Source organism: Carlito syrichta, unplaced genomic scaffold, assembly GCF_000164805.1.
Source record: "Carlito syrichta isolate Samal-C Ts95f unplaced genomic scaffold, Tarsius_syrichta-2.0.1 Scaffold302841, whole genome shotgun sequence".
NCBI classification, from domain to species: Eukaryota; Metazoa; Chordata; class Mammalia; order Primates; family Tarsiidae; genus Carlito; species Carlito syrichta.
In genome coordinates this window covers 454,846-476,988 of record NW_007246937.1, presented here as the reverse complement: position 1 = coordinate 476,988, position 22,143 = coordinate 454,846, and the positions used below count along the sequence as shown (strand labels likewise).

Genomic DNA, 22,143 nt, shown 5'->3' with positions numbered 1-22,143 from the left:
AGGTAAGGAGAGACTGGTATCAGGGGCCTGTGAGTGAGCAGGAACTTCGGAGCCAGAAGGCTTGGGTTTCACACAAATAACACATAGAAATTCATCATAGAAATGCTATAGAATTAGAAGTGTAATTATAGTATAAGTATAATTATCCCCACTTTACAGAAAAGGAAAGTGAGGCACAGAGAGGTTAGAGAGCTTGGGAATGGTGGAGCTAAGATTTGAACTCAGGCAGTCTGCCTCTGGGGATCTTAACCTTCACATGATAACAGTCCTCACCTCATCTATAGCATAGAATTTCTAGGAGGTTGCATTAGAGAATGGGTATAAACCTAAACTGTTAGTCTTGGAAAATTCTGAGCAAGATGCTGAATCTTAAGTTTGTAAGCCTTTTCCATCCGTGCTTAACTTTTTTTACAAAAATGTCTTCCGTCCTCCCAGCCTCTGGTCTCCCTTCTTTCCCTTCCGCTGGTCCATCATTCTTCCTTTCCGTTCCTGTCATTCTTCCCTTTGTTCAAATTATTGACTTTCACAAAATTTCAGACTCAATGGCGAAATGCAAAGTAACAGCCAAACTCAAAAGTACTTGTGCTTTTATTAAAAAAAAAAAAAAAAATACAATCAGGTTCTGTCCAGATGTGTTTGGAAAGGAAGATATCTTTAAAAATTCTAAGTTTTCATAATCTTCATCATTATTATATTAATAACATTAATCATATCCTTAAAATGGAAACAGTATTGCTCTTCTGGTTTCTGTTGTATGAAATGTAAAAAAAAAAAAAAAAAGGAAAAAAAGGGGATGGATTCCGATGACACACATTTAATTTTTACTAACAAAAATAATGATAATTAATTATACAGCTTCGTGTAAAATACGGCTGGTTCTAAGACAAACTACCCCTGTACAGCCTACCCCTCTCCCATCCTCAGAGCCACCAAGAAAAGTAAAAACCATGGTGATGTTGTCACTGGAAAATTTTTGCTGATTCAAACAACAAAATAGAAACCTGTTGGAGACTGATGTCTTTGGTGCGAAGAAAGTAATCGCAGAGGAGGTGAGGCCCATGCAATCTCTGTTGGCCCCAGTGATACATGGTCGACTTTGACTCTTGCCAAATGTCCAGGAGTAGATTGATGGCTGGACTGGTTGTATTGGTGCTTTGGTAAGATCCTTTCCTTCCTCTGGACCCTATTTCTCTCTTATCTAGTGGTCCCTGGAATTTACGCCCGTTTGCGCCTGCCTTCAAGATTTCTGAAGTTGCTGGGTCTCAGTTTCATCTCAGCAAACTGTATTGAATGTTCATGGCCCTTCCAGTGGAACCAGTTAACACCCTGTAAAAAAAAAAAAAAGAGAAGGATTCCAGGTTGGTTTCTGCTAGGCATGGTGTTCACTGATCATCGCTATTTAGTTGTTCAAACTGAACAAGTTCTGTTTCACCTTGACCATCTGGTATACCAGAGCTGTTGCTTGCCTATCTCTGTGTTGGTCTGTGCTGTGGAAAACTTCCAAGAGGGCCGGCTGAAGCTGACCCAGTTTTTCACCTTGGTCAGCAGTCACCTGAGTTTGCATGAAGCTTTGGCCTGCCATCTTGAAACAAAATGGTGGCTGATGAAACCTGTCATCCTTAGGAATAGATTCAAAGGAATTCAGGTCATGATTGGAGGTTACAGAATTGAGGAGCTATATGCAGGGTGTGTGTCTATAATTCATAGGATTCCTATGGAGAATTTTAATAGGGGTTTATATGGAATAGTGGAAAAAAATAGGTAAAGCACAAATTTTGCATTTTAACATACAGGGTTAAATATTACTTACTTGAGGGATAAATGGTCTTAAAAAAGTTATCAAATCTTTTTGGGCCTCAGTTTTACTATGTTTTTCTTTTTTTCCTTAAGGTCTGATAATGCCAACTTTGAAAGATGCTATGAAGATTACATTAGTTTGTAAAGAAGCTATCACAAGGCTGGGTACGTTGCAGGTGCTTGGTAAATATTACTTCCTTAATCTCAAGTTGGGAGAAATAGCCCTGAAATTTTGGTTGAAGCTCTCTAGTAGAAAAGATGATAATTTCATGATGCATGTCTGTTGAGCAGAGCCTACAGATGGTAGAGTCAGCCCATCAAGCCCTATATGGCCCCTTGCCCACTGTGGGAGAGGGGTCAGGACCTGGTACCTTCAGCATCACACAGTGCTCCTGAGTGGTCACTACCCCAGGTACAGACCCCCTATCCCCTTTAAGCTGCACTGAACTGTGAGGGAACATGAACTTGCTGTGTGGCAAGTTAATGGGTAGTGTGGCAAGTTAATGGCTAGTGAAATAAGAGAAAAAACAGAGACACTTTGTTTCTAATTTTTCGGCATTCATTGTAGGGAGGTGGGGTTTGAGAACTGCGGGCTCATTCCATGGGCAAATGCACCTGTAATCACTCAGGTACAGCGAGTGCTGCAGCCCCACAACTTGGTCTACATGCTGCCTTCCTCTGCCCCAGTAGATCAGGGCTGAAAGCCAAACCCCCCTCGTACTGGGGTGGAGACTGAAGCCCGAGAAAGAGACTTCGTAGAGGCCACACAGAGGCTTGAGCACAGCTGGAGCTGGGACTGAGCTCCTGTGGCTTCTTTCAGGTTTTCTGTGTCATCTCTTTCTTCTCCAAAATTGGATAGGAAAATGGACAAAAAGGTTTCTTATCTTTTTCTTTTTTTTTGAGTTGGAGTCTGACTCTGTTGTACTGGCTGGAGTGCAGTGGCATGCTCATAGCCACCACAGCCTCGACCTGCTGGGCTCAGGTAATTTTTCTGCCTCAGCCTTCCAAGAAGCTGGAACTACAGGTAAGCACCACCATGCTTGGTTAATTTTTTGATTTATTGTAGAGACAAGGTCTCGCCAAGTTGCCTGGGCTGGTCTCGAACCCCAGGGCTCAGGCAATCCTCTTGCTATAGCCTCCCTAAGTGCTGTAATTACAGGCATGAGCCACTGCACCTGGCTAGAGGTTTCCTTTTCAATATGTGGCTTTTTAAAAAAAGGACTTTTATGTCACACAAGTGTTAAGGGACAAGGCAATAAAAGTGATAGAATAATGCTCAGAGTGGAAGTATTATTGAGGTAACAATAAGATGGAAAGAACACAGGACTGGGGTCAAGAGGTGGTTCTTGAACTCTTGCCTGCTCTGAAACATAGTCATGAAAAACTACATCCCAACTCCTTCATAGGATAGAGGTGATACGCATATGAGAAAAAGAAGGCGAGAGAGCTTAGAGAAGTATCAGAAAAATCATGTCAAAGTAAGATCTACATTCAAGGTATCATTTGCTGGTAGTTAACTCAGGCATAAACACATGCATTAAAATCACTAATAATAGAGAACCATAGCTCCCAACACCTGCTGAATTTCAGGAATCACCTGTGGAGTCTACCAAAGTGTCCCAAAAAACCAACGACAAAAAAAGTGCAAATACACAAAAAGGTGAGTTGCTGCATTTCACCTGAAATTATCAAATCAGGATCACTTCTGGGGTCATCATAAGGTATAATTTGGGCCTTTGAATACTTATAAGGACTCTGGGATCCCGGTGAGCAGACCTGGTAAGATCCTTGAGGTCCAGGGTTCAGTGTGGTATGAGAACAACCATTTTTCCACTTTGGGATGGGAATGAGCTTCTAAGGCTAGGGCAGGGGCTTGGTCATGATCAAGTAGCTGGTTCCACTTGGCTTTATTACTTTTCAGACTTATGCTGGTGCAGGCAGGGATTAGGTTAGGGAAGATGACTGAAATTGTTCTGTTCACCTGTTTCTAAAGGGGATCTAAAACATCTCTTCCTAGAACTGTATGTGGCACAGGGAGAATGCAGGGAGAGGGAAGTGGGAAGATTCAGCTCTGCCTCCAACTTCACTGGGTGGCCTCGGAAAAGTCAGTTTTCTCTGGGCATCTTAAATCCCTTCACTTTATGAAGGGACTTAAAGTCTGTGGGCTTCATTTCAAGGTCTTCTTGGGGTTCTGAAGGTGCCTCTAACCAGGGTCTGCATCATCCCTGGGTTACACCTAAATGGCCTTCACTTTTGTCTTCTTTACTTTTGGGGTTCAGACAGATTTCATCTGAGAAAGGGTTTCTATGTTTGGGGTCCACTTGACCAGTGGGTCTCCTTGGGATCTTCAAGGGCTACCATGTACATTTTGAGATTTCTCATTGTACTAGGCAAACACCCGCTGGCATATACCTGAGGTTTCTGCCTCCAGTCTCCACCAGGATGGAGGGTTGAATTGTCCTCTCATCCATCCCCTCCCTCCTCCCAGGCCCAGTCTGCTCTGGGCCTTCACGGTCTACTCACCTGACTGTGGCTGTTGTCCCCATATCTCCCCATCAGGTTGACACGATGACAGTTCTTATACCAGAAAGCCCCCTTGTAGGATAGGGCACAGTTGGTGATGGCTGAGTCTGTGTCTTTGTCAAAGGTGGAGAAGGATCTGCCATTGTGGTAGGCCATGGAGTCACCTGGGAGAGAGAGAAAATATGGACCTGAGAAAGCCTGGCTGGAATTTCAAAATTTCTGGGCTGTAAAGGGCAGAACCAGAGGTGACAATTGAAAGATCCTGGGGTGGGATGACCTTGAACATCAGGCCCACAGTCAGAACTGAGCATGGGATTGAATAGGACATGAGTGTCATCCCCTAGGACTCATTTCTGATAAAAAACAACACAATGTGGTGGGGAAAGGACTGTGGGTGTCTTTGCAAGGTCAAGCTTCAAGTCCCATTTCTTTCACTCACTAGCACAAGTCAAGCCTCTGGCTAAACCTCAGTTTTCTCCTTTATAAAACAGAACCAGCACATGTTTCTCTCTACCTTACAGTGCTGTTGTGACAAGAATATAAAAATGTAATCTAAACAGATAGCATGGAATGCAAGGTTACTATGATTGTGATTTTTATGATTTTTCTGCATTCCCTTTACATCAAAGAGCTCAGAGAATGAGGTGTGAAATCTGCATTTAATAACAGTATGGTTTTCCTTCACACTCAAGTATTTATTAACCATATTATAATCTAAATAGCCTTTGTATCATATAGTTATTTTTTAAAGTGTTTATGAGACCACTATTCCCTGATTCTTGGACAAGAAGTCTATTTACATATAATACTATTGGGGAATCTAATTTGTAATTTGACATATTGAATTTTAAAAGCATTCAGTGCCATTTCTCTTTGTGTTTCCTCATTCCCAACTCTAGCTAAGTGCTGTGCACAAAAATTTCAAGACTCCAAGGCATTTAACTGTGATATTTTGGAGCAAGTTGTCCCAGGCACCTTTTTAACTGTGATGTTACCCAGAGCATGAGGATGGCATGCAGACATTGAAATAAAACACTCTCCTGCGGAGGGCCTGGCTGCAACCAATGCACACAAGAGTGTAACCTTACAAAGGTTACCTTAGTGAAGGGAAATATTCTGGCTCATTCTCTCATCGGAAATATGAAGAGAGATGGACAGAGGCCATATTCCCGCTGCTTGATGGGTTTCCTTGTTGTGTAACATTATCTTCCTTGCCTGAAGCCCTCTCAACCAAAGAAGTATTTATTTCCAGGTAATAAAATGTCAAAATTCTTTGAAGGATGCAAGAACTAAAACAATTTAGCCCCTGGGTATCTCTCTTTATTACCACTAAGTTGCCATCTCAAAAGAGCTTTGTGCCTCCTTAGACTAAGCCTGGCTTTTGGCAACCTTTCAAAATCTGGAGATTTCTCCTCTTATGGATTTTTTTTCAGGGCTCAGAGAGGTTGGAAATGTGCCATAGCAACTGTCTTTTCTGTTTTCATAAACATAACAGGAAGCCACCCAAAGTGGGCATGGCTTGCATGGGGTGGTCCACACACTCACGCCTGATCCCTCCTTGCCGCTAAGAACATCGTTGGCAACAGTTCTCTGCAGTCAAACTTGCTTCCACCTGTTACAAGCCATTTCACCTTGGGCAAAATGCTGAGATTTTCTGAGCCTATTTCCTTGTGTATATAGTAACAACTCCCTGTAATGGTTTTTATGAAGATTAAATGTGAGTAATACAGGTGGAATTGCTACAAAAGAGGATGATACCTAGTAGTTCTTAATTAATGTTGTTTCCTTATTTCTCCTCTAATGTATAGCCAGAAAACCATATCAAGCCAAATAAATCTTCAAGTCTGAGCTAGGGTGATAAATCAGAAAAGGAAAGAAAGGGCCACTTGAGGGGCAGTGAGTTTCTAGTCTTGCGGGTATGCAGGCTGAGGCTGCATGACCACATGGTAGGGATGTCTTAAAAGAGAGACAAGCAGTTAGGTGATGGCGTGGATTATAGGTTGCTAAAAGTATAGTCCACGACCAGCACTGCCAGCAACATGGGCTTCACCAGGGAACTCACGGAAAATGTAGAATCTCAGCCCCACCCCAGACATTCTGTGTCAGCCTCTGCACATTCAAAAGATCCCCAGGGGGTCACATGTCCATAATAAATCGAGCAGCACTGGATTGGATAATTAATAAGACCTTTAGGAGATTGGGTTTTTTTGGAGGGTGGGGTCAGCCTATAATTGATATCTAAAACTGGAGAAGACATATGTTTGGAAAGTGAGGGCAGTTACAGATCAATCCTGATTGCCTGGATTCTCAACCTCCTCTACATTTCAGGGACCAGGATATCTACCAACCCTTTTCAATTGCAGTTCTGAATTTGTACCTTGTAGGTATTCAAATATTTGCTGATTCCATAAATGAATGGATTCATGAAGGAAGGAATGATGAATGAATAAATTAGCTGAAAACACCAAGAAGGTTTCTATAGTTTTGTAGGCTCTAAGTGCGACTGCCCTGTACCTGCTGTCCCACTGTATCCCTCCACCTTCAACTTGTAGCGAGTCTTGGCGTCTCCCACGCTGAATCTGTCGTACACAGCAAAGGCTGTCTCCCCATGGTCCCGGAGGTCCACCCGGAGCTCATATTGACCCTGGGCTGTGATTTTGCTCAGGTTGTCTAGCCCTGTGGACGACAGGCAGAAGTAGCTAAGAAGCACAGGTAGCTGGAGTCATCCTTTCTATTTCACCCTGTTTAATAGCAGCAGCTGGGTAAACTCTAAAGAGGTTTGTGTCACACAGACCTGGGCTCAGAACTTGGTCTGCTCCTTGCTGTTACAACATCAGGCCACATATGTGATGTTTCTGACCCTTGGGCACAATCAAGTTGACAGTTTTGCTCTGCCAACCTCCCAGTGTATTGTGAAGTCAACGTAGGCAAGGTGGTGAAAGCACTTTTTAAACTCTAAAGCTCCTTACAGATGAAGGGCAGTGGATGATAATGGGATAAGCATTCCCTGCCCAGGAAATGGCATAAGGAACAAGGTTCTGTGCAGGTAGGTGGTTGGACAGTGTGAATTGCATGGCTAGAGGGATGGATGAAGGCATCCTAGTGGGAGATTTCAAATTGCAGCACAATTGCTTATTGGTTTGATTCCTATGGGCAAACCACTTAACCTCTTGAGACTTTATTTCCTCATGTACAAGGCGGGAATTTTGTGCTTTGCAGGGTGCTATGAGGGTTAAGGTTATGGCTATAAGGGGCCTAAAAGCAATCAGTGATATCAATGAGAATAATTCTATGAACGGTTCAGCATATGACTTAAGGCTAAATTGATTCTTAAAGTCTGATTGTTGGTTCTTCCCTGGTCAGATTTTTATGTTTAATGAATCAGAACATTTAAATAGTCTTTTCCATTAAGAATTTGATATTCGGTGTCTACCACCAAACTAGTGTTTTCTCCTAATCTGCTTCTCTCCCATAGGTCACTGCAGGTTAGAAAAAATTACGGGAGGGCAGAAATGGGCATTCTAGACATACACATGCAGGGTTTATTACCAAGCCAGAATTCTTCTCTGTGGTCCCCAAATCCAGCAGCATAGGCCTTCCAGTTTCGGTAGAAGTCCTCACGTCCATTTTTGCGTCTCAGAAACACCTATAAATGTATCAGAGAATCGGGGTACATTTAAACTATTGGAGGAAAGAGAGGGCATTTTTCTGAGAGGAAGAAACACTGGATTGTGGAAAGGGCATCTGTCCCCAGCTCTGTCCATCCCTAGTTTGCCATGTGACTTTGGGAAGGTCACCTCCCCTCCCTAAACTTTAGTGTTCTCATCTGAAAAATGAGTATAAAAATAAAAAAAAACTACCAGCTTTGGGTCATCATGATGTGTCAATGTAGGTTGATTGGTTGTAACAAATGTACCATTCTGGTGCAAAATGTGCGGTGGGTGGGGGTGTGTATGAGAACTCTTTGTATTTGCCACTCAATGTTGCTGTGAACCTGAAACTATTCTAAAAAATGCTTATTAATTAAAAAAAATACCACCCAGTTTCTGTGGTAATAGAATTGGAATAATTTATATAAGACTCTTAGCACAGTGCCTGCTAGGTAACAATTGTGTAGCCAGTACTAATTAATATAAGTAATGGCATCAATGATTACTGTCATTTATACATCACAGAGTTGTTTGATGAGGCTCAGATGAGATCAATGATAAGAAAATTCTTTCCCCCTGTTTATTTAATCCCTGGGTTCTTCCCATTCCTTTGCTTAAGAAGGCATTCCTTGCAAAGCCTCATGCACATCAGTGTCAGAGTGTGTGGGGAGGAGGGTGTTAGCCCCTCCTCTCCCCCACTGAGCCCCTAGCCTCATCCTCCAGACCTAAGAGCTCTGGAGTCCTTGGTGATACTCACGATCCATCCGCCCCCATCAGAGATCATGTCACAGAAGACTTCCAGAGCCTGGGCCTTATCGCCATTCAGATAAATAGTGTAGAGACCAGAGGTCGTGTCTCCATTTAGCATTGCTTGTGAACAGTCCCTGGGAAAGGGGTACAGAAGTCCAACTGCGGAAAAAGGAGAAACAGTGATGCTCCCAGAGTAGGAGGACTGGGGTGAAAGCTTTCATATTGTGGCTTACCGTATATTGACTAGATTCCTATGGGTGAGCAGCCTAACCCCTCAGACTCTCTGTTTCTTCATGTGAAAGATGAGGGTGGCATCTACTTTGTAGGGGTGCTATGAGACTTAGAGGTCATAAAGAGGAGGGGCCCTTCTCAGTCCCTTATACTGATGGACACTGTCAAGGACATCTGGGAGCTCAGCAGAAATGTTATGAGTGACTTGTGCCAGGTTGACTTGGACCTACCTGGAACAGTGAGGCACAACTGATGAACACCCAGGTTCTGGCTGAATGACTGTGTTTCTAGCACCTGGTAGATGGCTCACTGTGGACCAGGGAATTCTACAGGGTACAGGCTGCTTTGGGAGCCTGATAAAAGCTCTGGATCTTAAAGCTTCCCAGACAAACATATTTTAATCCACACTATAGATGTATGAGGGAGGTCCCTCCAAAAAATTGGAATTTGTTTATAAAAAATTGTATATTTATTCTCACATGTTTAAACTTCAGTCACCTTCAAGTTACTCTCCATGTGATGCAATTTGCCTTTCAAGATACTTTTTCCACTGCTCAGAAGTGTTTAGGAACTTGTCAATTTTGATGCCTTTTTGTGCATCTGCCATTTTTGATGTTGTTGTTTGCTTGTTTCACCTCTTCCACATTGACAAAATGTTTGTATTTGAGGACTTTTTTCATTTATGGAAGCAAAAAGAAGTCACTTGGAATAAGATTGGATGGACAGGGAGGGTGGGGCAGGGTTCCTGCTGCTTTTGGTGAAAAACTGTTGAACACTCAGTGTGGTGTGGGCAGGTGTGCTCATAAATCACTCATCATGAAATCGGCAAATATATTTGAGACTCAAAAAAAAAATTAACTGAAGCCGACTGCAGCCTCTTAAAACAATGCTAGCTGGTACACTGATGCTGATGTGTTGTTAGAATACTTGCCTAGTGAGGGAAGCTTTATGATAAGGGGCCTGCCTTCCAAAAGGTAATTCCATCTTTGGGGGGCGGGGGGGTCTCCCCACATATCCTGGCCTCTTCAGAGTATTTTTTGAGACAGGGGTTGTTATCCTTAACCTGCCACTTGCTTGCTGTGTGACACTGGGAAAGTCATTTAACTGCTCTGAGCCTGGGAATTTTAGGGATAGAACACGAACGCCTGGGAAACTTCCAAGTGCAATAATGTGACACAAAAATTAAAAACTTGATAGAAATGGACAATTTGAGGCTGTGGTTAGGAGATGGGCCTGAGGACTGATGGTCATAGTTTCTTTTTTTCTGATCTAGGGACACCTCTATATTCATCTGAGGTTATATCATGAGCTGTTTTCTTGTTTACTTCATGGCCTTAGTAGAAGAGCATCTTTCAGACACACTCAGTTAGGACCTGGCATAAGATCTGGCAAAGAGGAATCACCTTCCTTGGCAGTCCTGTGCAGAACAACCGTCAAATGAATTGTGAAGGGCAGGGCTCTCCAGTGGCTAGCTCAACCCATTCTCAGGAATGGACACTACCTTTTATTTACCAGCAGAACAACTGGCAAGTTTGCCATCGGCAGGTGCAGGGAGAAGCTCAGAGTTGGGCTCAGAGTTGGAGCAGGCAGGCACAAATGATGAACACTCAGGTTCTGGTCAAATGGCCAAGTTTCTAGCACCTGGTAGGTGGTTTGCAGTAGACTAGGCAACCTGAGCCCAACTCTGAGGCTAACTCACAGAGTAGCTTTCAGCAAGTCACTTAGTCACTGGGAGACTTTGTTTCCCCACCAGGAAATTAGACATGATAGCCCTGGCCCACCCTACCAGTTTGGTGGGAGGACTGTTTGTGATTCTGAATGTGGAGAGGCTTTGTAAATACTGACATGATGAAGGAGAAGGGAAGGGACAATGTGTTTATATTAAGTTTTGACAATGAAAGGTCCACACACTTATATGGGCCACATATGAGCTAGCAGTTCAAATACAATACCTCATTAACCCTCAACAAGGTCCTTATGAGGAAGGGATAGTTATTTATCCCATTGTATAGATGAAGAAATAAGGAATGTGGGATGGAAATAATGTTCTTAAGGCCCTGGACTTAATCCAGATGGGTATCATCCCTCCTTCCCTTTCACCAGGATGCTCACAACCTCCTGCACCCACTTTCTTCAGGCTTCCAAGGAGTAGCAGGGAACCAGTCCTTTTCAGAGGTTTGTTTGATAATTCTATAGTAGAAGTCAAAGGGGAAGTGGAGGGTTGATGCAGTCGAGGTTAGATCTCAAGGCAAGGTTGTACCCTGGGCCCTCTTACTTGTTGTGAAGATGGTCTGAATCAGTCTGCTCCTCAGGGGCCCATTTAATGCCTGGATCTTGGCTGTGTAGTGGGTGGATGGATTCAGGTCTGCCAGGCTGTAGGAGGTGGTGTCTGGATCCACAATGACTTCCTAAAATGCAGAAGAATAGAACAGCTTTCGGTCACAGAAATTAGGACAAAATAGTTTTTGGTCATCTCGGGGTATAGCTGAGAATCCATTCTATTCATTCACCCATCCATTCATGTCCTATCCGTTCATTCAACAAGAATCCACCGAGTACCCCTTCTATGCCAGGCTCCATATGTACTGTTAGAATGTGAGAGGTGGATAGAATACTGTAGAAAAAAGGTCTTGGGGCCAGAAAGGGAGGAACAGGTTAAATAATATGAGAAGGCAATATCTTACCTCAACCATACTTAAATTCAGGTGACAGACCAGTGGAAAATGTTACCAGCTTACAGAAGGTCTTAAATGCCAAGTTTTGGAATTTTCAGTTTATCATGATAAGGAATGAGGAGCCCTGAATGGTTTAAATGCCAAACTCTGGAGCTTGAAACTTGTTATTATAAGGAACAGGGAACTCTGAAAGGTTTTTGAACAAGTGAATGACATGAACCCAGCAGTACTTTAAGAAGCTTAATCTGGTGGCATGACATATCACACAAGGGGCAAGAAGCATTAAGGCCTGTTAGGTCAATGGTCTCTAAATATAACTCTTTATCACAGCCCTCTGAGAAACTTTAAAACAGTATGATGCCTGGGCCCGATCCCAGACTGACTGAATCATCAGAGCCAGAAGTTGGGACTGGCTAGTTGTATATTTAAGAAACACCCCAGATGATTCTCACGTGCAGTCAATTTGGGGATCTCTTGAGTCAGGAGATGATTACAATACCTCAGTAAACACAGCATGATGCAGGCTTAAGCTGACTCAGTGTGTCTGTCTTCTACGACAGAGTTGTCAATGAGAGACAGATGTTGACCTACTCTAACTGTGCTCATAGTTTGTGGCTGATCTCTATACTGCCAGACAGAGGAGGGGATGGATTTCAGTTTGTAGGAGGTCCTCTTTTTTTCCCAAATCCTCTTGTTAGCTTTCAGTTCTTCTTAGCAGATGACCTTAGGTGTCTGGAATTGGAATTACATCTATACTCCTGGTAAACAAAATGCAACACTGCTCTCTGTAAATTTCAAGCATGGTCAACTGGGTTTAGGCAGTCCTGAGACAGTGCAGAGGCCCTTGGAAGGGCAGGAGGCCCTTGGAGCAGGCAGGCACGAATGATGAACATCCAGGTTCTGGTCAAATGGCTGGGTTTCTAGCACCTGGCAGGTGGTTCAACCTGATCCCAACTCTGAGGCTAACTCACAGGGTAGCTTTCAGCAAGCTTCCATATTCTGGGAACTGGGAAGGTACCTTATCCTGATTTTCTCAATGGGGTAATTGAGTTTCAGAGAAGCCAAGAGGCTTGCTCTCATTCCATTTGTTGGTGACAGTGGATGATCTTGCAACCTGGTTTCTGGACACCTTGTCCAGGACTCTTTTATCCTATATTAGGTTGATTTTTTTTTTTTGAGTGAGACATATAAAGCTGGGAATTGGACATGCAGGAAAGGGAAATGGGGTGAGTGCCCATCTAACACCTAGTGGCCTTTGTGTGGCCCCCAGTTCTGGTCCCTAGGGGATAGGATCAGTTGTCAGGTATAAAGCTGGAATCATTTAATTACTTGGGGACACAGTTACCCATCAGCTCTCTAGCTGCTGTGCAAAGTCATTTTCTAGGCAATTAGGGTACCCTAGATCAAAATGAGACTCATGATTCAGATAAACATAGAACCCTAGAATGCCTGACCAGGAAAGGACCTCAAAGATGAGTGAATTCAATGCACTAATTTTGCAGATGGCAAACACTGATACCCAGCAAAGATAAAGGACTTGCCTCAGTTCACACAGAAAGTTAGTTCATTATGATACCAATTCCAGGAAGGGCCATGATAGTAACTAGCAATGTGTATCCACTTCTGGTTAAACATGACCTATTGGACATGCCTGTCAATCCCTACTTGCTTCTGATACCCTCTAAAATGAGAATAAAGGGAGAGAAGGTATCCATCCAAAAGATGAAGGGAATGGGAGAGAAGGAAGCATCAGGCTTGCAATGTTAATGGAATCTTGGTAGATAAAATGTGGGTGGTAGAGAAACCACAAAGGGGACACAATGCGAGAGCTGGGGGCTAACTGACAATATTGGGCAGAGCCAGTCAGAGGCTGATTGACGACCCCCACAGAGTCCAGCAAGTTCAGGAAAAGAATGTGTACAAAAGCAAAGATGCCTTTGAAGACCAGTGTGGAGTGTGGCTGAACAAAGATGTGGTTTGTTTGAAAGCATTTCCAAAGAAACAGATCCCAGCTCTCCCCATTCTTTCCAGCTGTCCAGATGACTGCCCTTCCCCATCCAGATGGCAGGCTGAGGTTTACTTTCTGGAGAGGTTGAGCCAGAGAGGAGGATCTGTGTTCAAACCTACCAGGCTCAGCTGTCAGGGAGGCTGAAGTGCTGCACATTAGATGAAGCAAAGGTGTTTACACGGTGAGAGTCCAGGCTTTATAGTACTGATATTTGGAGTCCTTCAAAAACATTGCTGGATAATTGCCCAATCCCTCTGTAGGGAGCCTCACAATTGACAAGCCTGGAACTCCCAATTAATTCTTTCATTCTTGGCTCAAGTACAAAATATAGACCAGGACCAACAAACACTGTATGAAAGTTTCTCATGTGAAAGAGGGAGACCCAAACCCAATCCAACAATAGCAGCAAGACAAAGAAACTTGGAAGAAACACATGTAGGTTATAGAATAAAATACCAATAATATATTCATAGAGCTAAAGAAATGATGATATGCAAACACAAATAGCATGCTAGAAAAAGATGAATGTGCAGAGAATAAGTAAACGATCTTGGAAATATAAAGCACGGTAAACAAAATAAAAAGTCAAGAACAAGTTTGGAAGGTAAATTTTAGAAAATTTCTTTCACTTTTCTGAAGGTCTAAACTTATTTCAAATTAAAAAGTAAAAGGAAAGAAGTTCACCAAGAGAATACAACAGTATTAACAATGGATGTAAACAGTATTAACAATTGATGTCATAAGGACATGGTGAAATATATTACACTACATAATGTAATAAAAGCATCTGTGAGATAATATATGAAGGGGACTAAAAAAAGTGGAATTTATTTATTTTAAAATGTGTGTTTATCTTTACATGTTTAAACTTCAGTTGCCCTCAAAGTACTCTCCATTTGATGTAATATTCCTATTGTATTTTTCTCCTGCTCGAAATAGTTTTTGAAGTTGTCAATTTTTTTTTTTTTTTTTTTTGAGTTGGAGTCTCACTCTGTCACCCAGACTGGAGTGCAGTGGCCGCTCCCGGCCACCACAGCCTCGACCTGCTGGGCTCTGGACATCCTTCCGCCTCAGCCTTCCAAATAGCCGGAATTACAGGCATGCACTACCACGCCCGGTTGATTTTTTGATTTTATTGTAGAGATGAGGTCTCACTTGCCCAGGCGGGTCTCGAACCCATGGGCTCAGGCAATCCACTCACCTCAGCCTCCCAAAGGCGCGGGATTACAGGCTGAGCCACCGAGCCCGGCTTGCACTTGTCAATATGATGCCTTTTTTGTTTGTTTGTTTTGTCTCTTCCACATAGGCAAAACATTTCCCTTTGAAGTTTTTTTTCATTCAGGGAAACAAAAAGAAATTACTTGGGGTGAGATCAGGTGAATAGAGAGGGTGGGGCATGGGGGTCATGCTGTCTTTGGCCAAAAACTGCTGAACACTCAGTGTGGTGTGGATAGGTGCACTTGAAATTCACTCATGATGAAATGGGCAAATGCATTGAAAAAATCTCCAAAAAAAAAAATTTTCACTGAAGTTGAATGTAGCCTGTCACAACAATGCTAGCTGGTAAACTGATGCCCATAGATTCCTAGAACACTTATCTAGCAGGAGGAAACCTGTATTAAAATATTCTCACCCTCTAAAAAAAAACAATTCTAGTTTTTTTGGGTCCCCACATACATGGCAAAGATGCTGAAGAACTGTTTGGTCTTTACTCAATAAAATATTAAAGGACCAAGAGCTCAGCTCCTAAAGTGTCCTCAAGCCTTGTAAGCAGTGGTTCTTGATCTTGGCTGGCTATCAGAACTGGTGTCTGGTTAAAATGAAAGAGGCTGGAGAGTATGATTCAGAAGTTCTGGCATGGAGTCCAATCTCTATTAATTTTTTTTAGCTCCCCAGTTGCATTGGAGCAGAAAAACAGTATCAGGTAATTTTCCCTACTTTGAAGGCCATGCAAATATTTCAGTCAGCAGCAGGAAGCTGTCATATATTTCAAGATACCTTGACTGTACCATCCACGGATTCATAGACTAGGAGGTAACCAGTGACTGATGCCCGGGGAGGTCTCCAGGTGAGAAGGGCAGTTTCGGACTGAACCTCCGTAGCAGTCAAGTCTCTTGGAGAATCGAGGTCTGCAGAAGACAAGGCAATTAATATCAGATAAGTCAACAAGTGTAGGACAGAAATCCTGGCTGGGCACCTAGAGCACTGGGTTCAAGTTCTTTCCCTACCAGTGACCTACCTCACCTTGGGCAAGAAACTTTCCCATCGGTAAATGAGGCGGTTGAATCATGGGATCTCCAAAGACACATCCTCTGTGGTTCATCTCACCCTGAGGACTAGGTTTTCCTATTTGGCCTTGGTTGGATTTAGGGAGAAAGGTACAGCTATGGACATTATTACTGGCATCCCTTGATTCTAAACGAGAGGACGAATGAATGAAAACAACTGAGAGTTTCTCCATTTTCTTGCTTGATGAAGTTTGTAAAAAAGATCTCAATGTATAGAAACATAACAAACATCTAGGAAAAACTGCCGGAAAAAATTTTTCTCTTCAAAAATATTTTCCTGCCTGGATCATTAAGTGCTGGGTTTAGGGCCAGTGGGGACTGTTTTTCCACTTAAAAAGCCCTCCGCTTAAAATCTTTCTCACATCCATGGGGAGAACAAGGTCATTTCAGTTCAAAAGGAAATGGTGTGTTTCTTCAGGTCTTGATCGAGTGGGCGCTGGTGAATTTAACTGATGCTGATGTCATTGCATTTCAAGGGCCTGACTTAAGAAAAAAGAGTTGGCAAGGGGCTACCCTTTAAGACTCAGGCTATGGGTAGGCACCTCAGAGAGGAGAGCTTCCAGCACTCGGTATGTCCATACCTGTTGTGAATTTGGTAGTGATGGTTGAGCTCTTCTGGGGCCCTTTCTCTGCAAAGATTCTCAGTGTGTATTCTGTGGCAGGCTCAAGGTCGGTCAGAGCGTATTCCACCGTGTTCCCAGATACTGTGCGTGTAATTTCTGGCACTAAATATGAAATACACATAACGAGGCAGTTACCTTTCAAAGTCTGAGCCATTAGTGGACTTGGCAAACAGCACACATACCTCCTTCTAACAAGGAAACTTTCAGTGACCCTGTGGTAAAGCAGGTTTGATTTCTGAAACTACTTACATCCCCTTTCTCTCTCTTGAATACTCACCTCATATGCAAAGGATTTATCTATGGAGACTGAGTTTTTTCAGCTACCAAATCAGAGGAAGGGGAATTAGGGGTCAGGAGACTTTCTGCATGGTACCAGCTGGAACAGCTTTGCAGTTGAGACATAAGCATGAGCTGGAAGAGAATTGCAGGTGATATCCCTGGGCCTCATGTGCCCAAATTTAATTTGTCCTCTTGCTTGCTCCTTCTGTTTTTTTCATGGATTCACATGTCCTTTTATATTTTACTAAATATTGTCAAATCATTAGGATGAGGGATCACAAAACTCAGACAGCTGAAGATATACCAGAGCTTAGTTAGTGCGTCCTAGGCTCGCTGAGCCATATCTGGTGGCAGGAACAAAACCACAGTATTTCCTCATCATAGGTGACCAATCATCTTGGTTTGCCTGGAACTGAGGGGTTGCTTAGGTGTGGAACTCTTAGTGCTCAAACTGAGAACATCCCAGGTTGGAACAAGTTGGTCACCTTACCTCATAATCTGTGAGCTCCCCTCCCAACTTCTGGACCAAGACTTTTGTTATCCCTGAACCCACAATTTCCATGAACTATACCTTATTTATTTTAGGTGAGGCAACATCATCTTTCTTGACTCAGAAGAGTTTACTCAAAGGGAATATTTAAGAAACAAAAAGTAAAAAGAATAAACCAAAACATCCCTTCTCCCTAGCCCCTTCTACCACCTTTGTTGTGTCCTCACAAAGAATTTTCTTAGGAGGTAAACAGGGCTAAATTAAAATTTTCTGAGGCCCCAGGCACAGATTAGCATGACTGCTCATATTGTTGTGGAAAGCAAAACAATACTGAACCATAAAATATGAAACTTACATATACTTGGAAATTAAAATAGGAAAATTCTTTCTGGGGTAGCTCATTATGAAATTATGGACAGGTTCATTGAAAGGGACTTTCTCTTTTTCCTCTCTCTTATTTGTTTTCGATTTTGCTTTATAGTGGCTATGGTTTTCTGCTGCCCGAAGCAAGTGTTTAATCCACTAATTGGGTAAATTAGCACAAGTGGTTGCAAAAACAAGAAAAAATAATTTCGGATTTTTTAATCAAATTGCTACAACTGGACTCTCCTATGGCCTCTGAGAAACCAAGACTCCCCCATACTACTTAAAGCAGTATGTTTCAGACTTTTGGATTCTGGGCTTCTATTTTGTAAGGGATGAGAGCTCCTTCCTAGAGAGGGTGTCTCACACTGGAAGGTAGAGAGACTAGAAGGAGAGGAGGAATGGACCAGGAAAACATGTAGAGGCTGAAGATGTACCTACTTTTTTCTTTAATGACCTACCAGACTCCCTTGAGGTTACAACTGGGAGGCACAGGGACACTACTGGTCTTTCCAACCTACCCATGCATTTTTGTCATCCTGGCAGGAAGAAGGGAGAATGGGAAGAGTTTACAGCAGGATAGGCACTCCTTAGCACAGGGAGAGTCTTGGACAGAACCTTACCTCTCTCCCCTGTGTAGGAGATGATGTAACTATCCACAGTGGCAATGGCTGGCTGCCACCTGGCTAAGGCTTCTGAGTCAGTGATGTTGGCTGTCACCAGGCCAGATGGGCCATCCAGAGCTGCAAAGAAAAGTGGTGAGAGAGGAGTAAGTTAGGGGGTAGGACATCAGACCCCGGATGCTCTGATGTCTATATTATTTGTGGATTCCTGGTATCATGACATAGTGTCAGTTGTATGGGATGGTTCAGGGTCCTGAGCATGGAACCAGGCTGACCTGACTTTGAAGCACGCCCCCTTCCCTTCCTGGCTGGGCTACTTTGGGTCTGTGTTTTTTCACCTGTGAAATTGGGACAATAATTCTGGATGGCTTTATCCTCAGCCTTATTTTGAATTTCTCATGATATTATGCGTAGAAAGGAGCTGTGTAAACTGAACAGAGCTGAACACACAACAAAGATTATCACTATAGCTCATATATCTTTCCCCAGGGAAAGAATCTACACAAACAGAGGAGATGCGCATAGTTAAGACTGCCCAAGGCTTTGCTGGGCTTTGAGTGAAATCTCTGGTTAGGTGGCTCGTATAGAATATAGAGCCAGGCTCTGGAGGCTGGTGGTCCAGGATTCTACTGTGGCTTCTCTGCCTGGTGCCTTTGTGCCCTGGGAAGAGTCATTTCCTATTGAACCCACTTTCTTCAGATGTCAAAGAATGGTTGCTATAAAGATTAATTTAGTCAAGTGTGTATTCTGTGCTACAGGAAGTGCTCAATGATTGCAGTTGCTATTGATATGTCTATTAAAGTGATTGGAGTCTTAGGCATGATTTTCAAATGACTTGTCCTGAGAAAGGATGGATATCCAAAGGGGATATATCCCTGGTCTCTTTTAACGAACTGCTTTTGCTATGTATATGTAAACCATAGTACGAAGTGATGATACACATTTACCTTTACTTATTCCACAGACATCCCTTTTTCATGAGCCGACCTAAATACAGGCTTGTTTCCCTCGTGTCTCTGCACGTACTACTTAATTACTCCCATGACAGCACTGGGAGGATGGAGGGCAGCTATCCTCAGCTCATTTCATGAGATGAGGCACCTGAACCTCAGAAATAACTGGCGTGACTGTTAGGATGAGGCAGAGTAATTTTGGGAGTCCATATTGTCCACTCTGAGTTCCTTCCTGTTCCATTGTGCCTGTATAGAATCTCCTTTAACTGGTGATGACAACGGAGACTTGGGAGGCACCACATCCAGATTTTGCAATCTGCTGCCATGGAGAATCCATTGATGAAAGATTTCTTTGGGGGAAATAAGGGCCTGTAAGGCAGGGTGGACAGGACTCTAGGTTCAGTTGGGATGTTTTGATTACATGTTGTCAACTTTTTTAGGCTATGAGGATATTTTTAAAATTTCCTATGAAACCCATTCTTTGTATCCCTTAATGAATTGGACTTAATAATTGCTCATATATCAAAGGATAAATTGTTTAGAGGCGTAGCTGTCTGTAGAGAAATTTTCCACTTCATTCTCCTCCAATGCAATTCATTATTTCTTCCTCTTTACAGGGTACTGTACAAATCAGGTTATAATAGAAAAATAAGCCTTTATTTTAGAAGAATACAGGGTTTGGAGTCAGACCCTGTATGTTCAAATTTCGTTCTGGCATTTACTTGGCCAAGGTATTTAATTTTCCCAGGTCTCAGTTGCCTCCTCTGTAAAATGGGGATGATGATAACTGTAGGGATTAAATGGGAAAGGTTTAGTAACAGTGGCTGGAATGCAGTAGCTGCTAAACAGAGAGTAACTACTTTGTAGCCGTCACCATTATATGTCTGTGTGAAGGCACCTGCTTTGAGGGAGCCTCATAAAGTTTCCAAGCAATAGGCGGAGAAAGGAAGGAGTTAGTATACTATACAAGCTGTACCCTCCTCTTCCGTCGTCACCGCCATCTTGCCCTCCTCCCACCTCATTCCCTACTCTCACCCCGCTGCCATCTTACAATCCTACACCGCCCTCTAAATGGACCAGCCCTCTGGTACCAGGTCCCAGGTCTAGTTACTGGCCCCTCTCCGGGTGGTGGCAGGTGCTGAGGGACTGGTTCGGGTACATGTTCCCTTCTCCCTGGGGGACCTGTCTCAGACTGAAAAGCACCTAGACTCCTACTCTGCCAACCCGACTGCCTACACCAAGGAGTTTCGATACCTCACTCAGGCATACGAGCTCACATGGTATAACCTCCATGTGATTTTAACCTCCACCCTCACTCCCGAGGAGCACGATCGCATCACCTCAGCAACTCGGGACTACGCTGATTAGGTACATAACTCTGATCATTCTTTGCCGGTCGGGGCCTCGGCGGTGCCTGCCGAGGACTCACAATGGAACTATCAGGATGGTGCCACAGATAGAACTAGAAGGGATCAGATGGTCCGCTGCCTTATTGCGGGGATGGAAAAGGCAGCTCAAAAAGTCATTAACTATGACAAACTGAGGGAAATCACACAGGAGCCTAATGAAAACCCAGCCTCTTTCCTTAATCGTTTAACAGAGGCTCTTACCCTTGACACTCATTTAGACCCTTCCTCACCGCCGGGGTCCACAGTCTTAGCTACCCACTTTATCACCTAGTCCGCCCCGGACATCTGGTGCAAGCTTAAAAAGGCAGAGAAGGCCCCCCAGACTCCACTCCGAGACCTGATGAATATGGCCTTTGAAGTTTATAATGCCCGAGAGGAGGAAGCCGAGGTCGTACGGGCCCAAAGGCTAAAACAGAAGGTGGCCCTTCAGACCCAAGCCCTAGTTGCTGCCCTGTGGTCCGCACAGCAGGGGTCTCAGAGGCCCCATCTCAGAAACAGTCCAAAACCTGAACACCTCCTGGAGCCTGCTTCAGGTGTGGCCAGGAAGGCCACTGGGCAAAGCAATGCCCCAACCCCAGGCCACCAACTCAACCTTGCCCGATCTGCAAACAAAAGAGACATTGGAAGTTTGAGTGCCCCCTGGGGGAAAACCATCCCCCACGACAGAGTTTCGCGGGGGGCCGGCTCCCCAATGGGCCCCTCGCCAGAGCTCCTGGGCCTCCTGGACGACTGAAGCCACCTGGACTTGAACACCCCAATCACCCTTGCCAAGCCAAGGGCCACACTATGGGTAGTGGGTAAGTCCATCTCCCCTTTGGTGGACACGGGGGCTACCTATTCTGTTTTACTCTCCTTCCACGGGCCTCTACATCCTTCTCAGGTCTCAGTTGTGGGCGTCTCGGGGGTACCCTCCAAGCCGCTGGAAACAGGTCTGGTGTCCTTCCTTTTTGAAGGCCATTCCTTCACCCATTCATTCTTAATTATCCCATCCTGCCCAGCCCCTTTGCTGGGACGAGACCTTCTGTATAAACTCGGGGCATCTATTTGCCTCACCTCACACCGAGTTCCCTCAAATCCGCTCCTGGCCCTCGCTTGTGCTGTCTTCTCCCCGGAGCCTTTGTCCGATTTCCCCATTTCCCCCAAAAAAGTTAATCGAGTAGTCTGGGACACTTCCACTCCTGTGGTGGCCAATCACCACACCTCAGTCCTCATTTGCCTTAAGAATCCCTCTTGCTTCCCTTCCAGGCCTCAATTTCCTATCTCACATGCCCATCGCAAGGGCCTCCAGCCCATTGTTAACCGGCTGCTCACCCAGGGTCTTCTGGTTCCTACCAACTCCCCTTGTAATATTCCCATTCTCCCGGTAAAGAAGCTGTCTGGTGCTTATTGACTAGTGCAGGATCTGCGTATAATCAACTCTACCATAGTACCACTGCATCCAGTGGTCCCTAATACATATACTCTCCTATCTCAAATACCCC

At 43.8% G+C, this 22,143-nt stretch overlaps 1 protein-coding gene across 3 annotated transcripts in view; it reads right to left on the bottom strand.

Moving 5' to 3' along the window:
- Window positions 1-565: 565 nt before the first annotated feature.
- The window catches only part of TNC (tenascin C), a 100,094-nt gene continuing 78,516 nt past the window's right edge, over window positions 566-22,143 (bottom strand). For all 3 annotated transcript variants that reach the window (XM_008057170.2, XM_008057171.2, XM_008057172.2), the window contains 9 exons: window positions 18,301-18,420; window positions 16,504-16,647; window positions 15,633-15,763; window positions 11,227-11,359; window positions 8,728-8,879; window positions 7,870-7,966; window positions 6,835-6,996; window positions 4,321-4,484; window positions 566-1,326 (listed from right to left, as the gene is read on the bottom strand). In XM_008057170.2, the coding sequence (XP_008055361.1) occupies window positions 1,216-1,326; window positions 4,321-4,484; window positions 6,835-6,996; window positions 7,870-7,966; window positions 8,728-8,879; window positions 11,227-11,359; window positions 15,633-15,763; window positions 16,504-16,647; window positions 18,301-18,420 (1,214 nt within the window). In that variant the 3' untranslated portion in view covers window positions 566-1,215. The remainder of the gene's footprint in view (window positions 1,327-4,320; window positions 4,485-6,834; window positions 6,997-7,869; window positions 7,967-8,727; window positions 8,880-11,226; window positions 11,360-15,632; window positions 15,764-16,503; window positions 16,648-18,300; window positions 18,421-22,143) is intronic.